This window comes from Nansenia antarctica (assembly GCF_963989245.1).
Source record: "Nansenia antarctica genome assembly, chromosome: 6".
Lineage (NCBI taxonomy): Eukaryota > Metazoa > Chordata > Actinopteri > Argentiniformes > Microstomatidae > Nansenia > Nansenia antarctica.
Genome location: NC_137676.1, coordinates 2,105,775 through 2,113,448, shown reverse-complemented (window position 1 = coordinate 2,113,448; position 7,674 = coordinate 2,105,775). Strand labels below are relative to the sequence as shown.

General features: G+C 48.0%; 1 protein-coding gene across 1 annotated transcript in view; it reads left to right on the top strand.

Annotated features, from left to right (window-relative positions):
* adgb (androglobin) overlaps window positions 1-7,674 on the top strand; it is a gene marked incomplete at both ends in the record, with an annotated part of 120,759 nt that overhangs the window by 50,339 nt on the left and 62,746 nt on the right. Inside the window, 1 exon segment of the mRNA XM_080533482.1 lies at window positions 7,575-7,582. Within this exon segment, the coding sequence (XP_080389608.1) occupies window positions 7,575-7,582 (8 nt within the window).

Sequence of the window (7,674 nt, the reverse complement as noted above, 5' to 3'; positions counted from 1 at the left end):
ATCCAAATTAGCCGTTCACAAAGTACTGGTGTTGTTGTCTTTAACTAAGTCTGAATTAACTCCTCACTGTCAACAAACTCCTGACAACTTCTGTAATTCCCTGGTCTGACTCATCTTGTCAACCCTTTACCTTGTAAATACCCCCTCCCCCTTTACCTGGTAAACCCCCCCCCCCCTCCCCCACCTTCCTCCTCCCCATGTTCCCCAGCACTCGAAACACCCATTAGAAGAAGTGTAAATTGGCATCTGATATTTTGTAGCGGCTGACATCACAACCAGCGCCTCCCCCTCGACTCCCCTCACCCCCCCCACCCCCACCCTGGCCGGGTCCAGAGGCATAGGTCTGCTGAACACTGGATTCTAGAACAGTCCGTCGTCTGTGTTTAGCTACTTTTGGATATTTCAGAGTCCCTGCCTGTCATCCATAGTCACACACACACACACACACACACACACACACACACACACACACACACACACACACAGACACAGACACAGACACACACACACACACACACACAGAGACACACACACACACACAGACACACACAGATACAGAGACACACACACACACACACAGATACAGAGACACACACACACACACATACACACACACAGACACACACACACACACACACACACACACACACACAGACACAAACACACACACACACAATAGTCTTGTCCCACCACAGTTTTTATTTTGTTATGTGTGTGTGTCTGTGTGTGTGTGTGTGTGTGTGTGTGTGTGTGTGTGTCTCTGTATCTATCTGTGTGTGTGTGTGTGTGTGTCTATCTGTCCCTACGCCCGTCCCAGGACATAATGGCTCTATCGATCGGCCCTCTTTAGACAGTGTGGGGGGGGGGGGGGGGGGGGTAATTACAGTTGTAATTACAGTTTCAGATATCTACGGTTTCATTCTGACTAGTCATAATTCCAGTTCAAGATATCTTTAATTCCCATTAATTCAAGATATCTACATTGTCCTTTAAGATATCTTAAATTAAGTTGAAGATATCTTGAATGAAGTTGTAGATATCTCACACTGGAATCAGGAATAGTCGTAATTTAATTGTAGATATCTATTATAAAGTTATAGATATCTTGAAATTCATTTTAATGATTGATATCTCAAATTGGTGATATCTTTAACTTTCATTCTGCCTACCTAGTCGAAATGTTATTACAGATATCTTAAATTAGAGTTTAGACTAGGCGAAATGACGTTTCAGATATGTCTGTTGTTGTCAGAAAACGCGGGAGCAGCTTCCTCAAGTGTGTCTGGAGACAACACATCTGCAATGCGCTGTAGATCTGTAGTACAAGCATCTAGTGACCGAATCTCACGTTCACCACAAATCCCTTGATGATATTCTCTCTATTTCATGGCATTTTCGCGCTATCCTATCCACCACAGCAACCGCCATTGCCTTTGCCAACACTCATCAAATGCTTTGCTGGTCCCGCCAATATCATGAGATACCTCGCATCATGAGCATCGTCATGCAATACAATTCGGACTAGTCATAATGACGTTTGAGATATCTGCAACTATTATTTTGACTAGTCAAAACTCAATTACAGATATCTGCAATGTCATTTAAGGATGTGTGAGTTGAGTGTCGTTTTCGGTGACATCACTGCTGGTTTTGACTAGTCAGAATGACGTTATAGATATCTTGAATACAAATTTAGACTAGTAAAAATCGAATTACGACTAGTCAAATTTAGCTAATAAATGTTAAAACGGCTTGCCATATACGCCTGTCATTGAGCTGTACCCTCACACACACACACACACACACACACACACACACACACACACACACACACCTACCTTCGTGGAGTCTGGAGAGAGGGCGAGTGTGTAGGGTTGATGACATCAGCAGTTTCTTCTCTCCACCTCTCACCAACACTGCTACCCCCCCTCCCAAACCCACTGCTACCCCCCCTCCCAAACCCACTGCTACCCCCCCTCCCAAACCCACTGCTACCCCCCCTCCCAAACCCACTGCTACCCCCCCTCCCAAACCCACTGCTACCCCCCCTCCCAAACCCACTGCTACCCCCCCTCCCAAACCCACTGCTACCCCCCCTCCCAAACCCACTGCTACCCCCCCTCCCAAACCCACTGCTTCCCCCCCTCCCAGACTCACTGCTACCCCCCCTCCCAAACCCACTGCTACCCCCCCTCCCAGACTCACTGCTACCCCTACTCCCAAACCCACTGCTACCCCCCCTCCCAAACCCACTGCTACCCCCCCTCCCAAACCCACTGCTACCCCCCCTTCCAAACCCACTGCTACCACCCCTCCCAAACCCACTGCTACCCCCCCTCCCAAACCCACTGCTACCCCCCTCCCAAACCCACTGCTCCCCCCCCCTCCCAAACCCACTGCTACCCCCCCTCCCAAACCCACTGCTACCCCTACTCCCAAACCCACTGCTACCCCCCCTCCCAAACCCACTGCTACCCCCCCTCCCAAACCCACTGCTACCCCCCTCCCAAACCCACTGCTCCCCCCCCTCCCAAACCCACTGCTACCCCCCCCTCCCAAACCCACTGCTACCCCCCCTCCCAAACCCACTGCTACCCCCCTCCCAAACCCACTGCTACCCCCCCCTCCCAAACCCACTGCTACCCCCCCTCCCAAACCCACTGCTACCCCCCCTCCCAAACCCACTGCTACCCCCCCTCCCAAACCCACTGCTACCCCCCCCTCCCAAACCCACTGCTACTCCCCCCCTCCCAGACCCACTGCGCTACACTCCTTAGGCCTATCATCTCTTTCCCGCCTCTCCCCTGATGAGATTCTAAAACTGATCACATCTTAGCGGGCCAACCACTTACCCTCTCCATCCCCTTACCCTCTCCATCCCCTTACCCTCTCCATCCTATCCCCTCCCCTCTTCTCCGAGCCATTTCCAACGACCTCCCTACCTTCCTTTCATTCATTGCGACCGTAATCGACTCCTGTCTTAAACCGTCTTCGAGAGTTTCGCCAGATTCAAAACCTCTTCTCAAGAAACCAACTCTTGACCCGTCTTCTGTCCGCAACTACAGACAGGTTCTCTTCTCTCCTTCTTATCTAAAAGTCTTCAGATGAGATAAACACGCTGCTGTATCTAACCAGCCGTCTCACTGTCTCCTCCAGAACAGCGTCCTTGACCCTCATCGTTCTGCTTTTAAGGCTGGGCACTCTACTGAGACTGCTCTCCTTGCTGTCACAGAGGCCCTCCACGCTACTGAGACTGCTGTCCTTGCTGTCCAAAACCCTTGGTTTTTCCATTCCATCACTAAATGGGGGTAGTGGTGGTCTAGGGGATAGTGAGTTGGACTGGTGATCGGAAGGTTGTGAGTTCAAATCCCGCCTGAAACCACCACACCACCACTAGTGTGCCCTTGAGTAAAACCTGGGAACACCACCACTAGTGTGCCCTTGAGTAAAACCTGGGAACACCACCACTAGTGTGTCCTTGAGTAAGACCTGGGAACACCAACACTAGTGTGTCATTGAGTAAGACCTGGGAACACCACCACAAGTGTGTCCTTGAGTAAGACCTGGGAACAACACCACTAGTGTGCCCTTGAGTAAGACCTGGGAACACCACCACTAGTGTGTCCTTGTGTAAGACCTGGGAACACCACCACTAGTGTGTTCTTGAGTAAGACCTGGGAACACCACCACTAGTGTGTCCTTGAGTAAGACCTGGGAACACCACCACTAGTGTGTCCTTGAGTAAGACCTGGGAACACCACCACTAGTGTGTCCTTGAGTAAGACCTGGGAACACCACCACTAGTGTGTAAGACATGGGGTAGTGGTGGTCTAGTGGATAGTGAGTTGGACTTGGGATCTGAAGGTTGTGAGTTCAAATCCCGCCTGAAGCCACACCACTACTAGTGTGCCCTTGGGTAAGGCACTTAGCCCTCAGTTACTCCAGGGGGAATGTCCCTGTAATTCGTAATTGTAAGTCGCTTTGGATAAAAGCGTCTGCTAAATGGCAAAATTAATTAAATAATTAATTAATTAGTGTGTCCTTGAGTAAGACCTGGGAACACCACCACTAGTGTGTCCTTTAGTAAGACCTGGGAACACCACCACTAGTGTGTCCTTTAGTAAGACCTGGGAACACCACCACTAGTGTGCCCTTGAGTAAGACCTGGGAACACCACCACTAGTGTGCCCTTGAGTAAGGCACTTAGGTCATGTCCTCACATGAAAGTCTGAATCGAGACCCGGAGCAAGTGGATGAGTTTGCAACATTGTTGCATAAATTATTTCTCTGATTTGCATTCTCTCAGCCCTTCATGTAAACAAAGTAACATATGCAATCGAAGCAACAGACGTGGTAGTTGATTGGTCAGAAAAATAGAAAATTGCCCGTTCGTCCCTCTCTTATCCAGATCAACACGTGTGCGCTGTTGTTTTATTATGGACTGCCTCGGGCAGCGTTCTCAGCAAAAGCGAAGCGAAGCAAAGTGATAGATGCGTTGTTTGTAACCGAAGCGAAACCACCCTTTTCAAGCGGAGCATCCGACTGGTATTTGCTCCGGGAGTTACTTCGAATGCGCGTTCTGACAGCTCCAAACAACGCAGAGCAAAACGAACTTCATCCTAAACTCCGTTTCAAGTGAAGCAAATGTTCTAGTGAGAATACACCCTTAGCCCTCAGTTACTCCAGGGGGAATGTCCCTGTAATTCGTAATTGCAAATTGCTTTGGATTAAAAGAGTCTGCTAAATGGCAAATTATTCTAAAACGAATCAAAAATGCATTTGTCTCTCTCCCTCAGCTCCTTGTCCACATCTAGGTCTGGTATGGTAACTCCAGGGGGTTAGGGTTAGTCTGTCTAGGTATGGTAGGGTAGCAATGTTGTCATGTCTTTGTCTCCAAGGTAAATGTTTCTACCCTTTTATGAATGTCTGCTACAGTACTTAACTCTACTGTTCTTTTTTTCTTTTGTTCTTTTTTCATTTACTTCTTTCTTTCTTTCTTTTTTCTTTCTTTCGTTCTTTCTTTGCTCCATTCTTTCTTTTCTTTTTTCTTTCTTTTTTCATTATATTTTTCTTTCTTTTCTTTCTTTCTTTCCTTTCTTTCTTTCCTTCATTCATTCTTTCCTTTTTCTTTCTTTCGTTCGTTCTTTCTGTCTTTCTTTTGTCCTTTCTTTCTTTCTTTCTTTCTTTTCTTTCTGTCTTAAAAGGTCTTCTGTTTCACTCACAAAGCACAAGTACTTTCATCATTTCCTAAATTTCGTTGTTTGGTACCTGTACTATAGCAATGACAATAAAGACCATTCATTCATTCATTCATCAACATCATCAACTCCTCTTTCTCCATCTCCCACCTCTCCTCACACTCCCTCCTCTCCTTCTCCTTGCTCATACTTTCTGTCCTCTTCCTCTCCTCTATCTCCTCTTTTCTCTTCTGTCTACCTTTTTTGGGAGCTCCTTATCCCTCCTGCAGAGTTTCTGTATCACTCCCTCCATCTCCATTCTAACCTTCTCTCCATCTTCTCTCCAGCGTCTAGTAGCCCTCCCCTCCTCTCTTCCTCTCTCTCTCTCTCTCTCTCTCTCTCTCTCTCTCTCTCTCTCTCTCCCTCCTCACATATTAATTTCACTAAGCTGTTCTTGAGTGGCTTCTTCTGTTTCTGTCACAATGCATACGTACGTCAGTAGATTGCCGAATACTTATTCATCTGGTTTTCATGTACAAAAGAAGAGATTTGGTGAGGCTGCATTCTCATTTTATGCACCCAGATTGTGTCTCACTGCCAGTTTCCATTAGGGATGCAACCTCAGCACATAATGTTCAAGTCAAGACTGAAAACCCATCTTTTTAATATTGCCTTTAAATGACTAAATAATTAAATGATGATTGTATAATGATTGGAGCACTTTGACCTGCAATGTTTTGCAGGAAAAGTGCTATACAAATAAAACAGTTATTATTATTCTTATTCTTATTATCTGTCAATCCCAGAACATTCTCTTGTGGCTTGACCACAAGGAAAGTGTCCTTAATTAGCTAATCGTCATAGTAACCCAGTTACCTGAATCTGGTCCATTCTCAGTGTCCTGATGACCCCTTGACCCCTAGTCTAAGTCTGTCCCTAGTTTAGTTCAGATGCTATTTCACAAGGAGAGAACATGTTGACTGGCTGTAGATGATAACTATAACAGCTTCATTGGTTATTTCATATAAAAGTATTTAAAGTGTATGCACAAATGAAAACACATCCTAACACTAGGACACCTGATCATGTACTATCATCACCCTGCTCACTCTCTCACACTGCTCACTCTGCTCACTCTCTCACTCTGCTCACTCTCTCACCCTGCTCACTCTCTCACTCTGCTCACTCTCTCACCCTGCTCACTCTCTCAACATGCTCACTCTCTCACTCTGCTCACTCTCTCACTCTGCTCACTCTCTCACTCTGCTCACTCTCTCACTCTGCTCACTCTCTCACTCTGCTCACTCTCTCACCCTGCTCACTCTCTCACTCTGCTCACTCTCTCACTCTGCTCACTCTCTAACTCTGCTCACTCTCTCACCCTGCTCACTCTCTCACTCTGCTCACTCTCTCACTCTGCTCACTCTCTCACTCTGCTCACTCTGCTCACTCTGCTCACTCTGCTCACTCTCTCACCCTGCTCACTCTCTCACTCTGCTCACTCTGCTCACTCTCTCACTCTGCTCACTCTCTCACCCTGCTCACTCTGCTCACTCTCTCACTCTGCTCACTCTCTCACTTTGCTCACTCTCTCACTTTGCTCACTCTCTCACCCTGCTCACTCTGCTCACTCTCTCACCCTGCTCACTCTCTCACTCTGCTCACTCTCTCACTCTGCTCACTCTCTCACTCTGCTCACTCTCTCACTCTGCTCACTCTCTCACTCTGCTCACTCTCTCACTCTGCTCACTCTCTCACCCTGCTCACTCTCTTAACATGCTCACTCTCTCACTCTGCTCACTCTCTCACTCTGCTCACTCTCTCACTCTGCTCACTCTCTCACTCCGCTCACTCTGCTCACTCTGCTCACTCTCTCACCCTGCTCACTCTCTTACTCTCTCACTCTGCTCACTCTCTCACTCTGCTCACTCTCTCACCCTGCTCACTCTCTCACTCTGTTCACTCTGCTCACTCTCTCACTCTGCTCACTCTCTCTCCCTGCTCACTCTCTCACTCTGCTCACTCTCTCACTCTGCTCACTCTCTCACTCTGCTCACTCTCTCACCCTGCTCACTCTCTCACTCTGCTCACTCTCTCACCCTGCTCACTCTCTTACTCTGCTCACTCTCTCACTCTCTCACTCTGCTCACTCTCTCACTCTGCTCACTCTCTCACCCTGCTCACTCTCTCACTCTGCTCACTCTCTTACCCTACTCACTCTCTCACCCTGCTCACTCTCTCTCCCTGCTCACTCTCTCACTCTGCTCACTCTCTCACTCTGCTCACTCTGCTCACTCTCTCACTCTGCTCACTCTCTCACTTTGCTCACTTTGCTCACTCTGCTCACTCTCTCACCCTGCTCACTCTCTCTCCCTGCTCACTCTCTCACCCACTCAGGAGGAGCTGTCAGACTCTGACACCCCTCCACACAAACCAGTGTCTTACTGTGAGTGAAGCTCTGGGTTGGCTCGTGATTGTAGCTTGTGTGTGTGTGTGT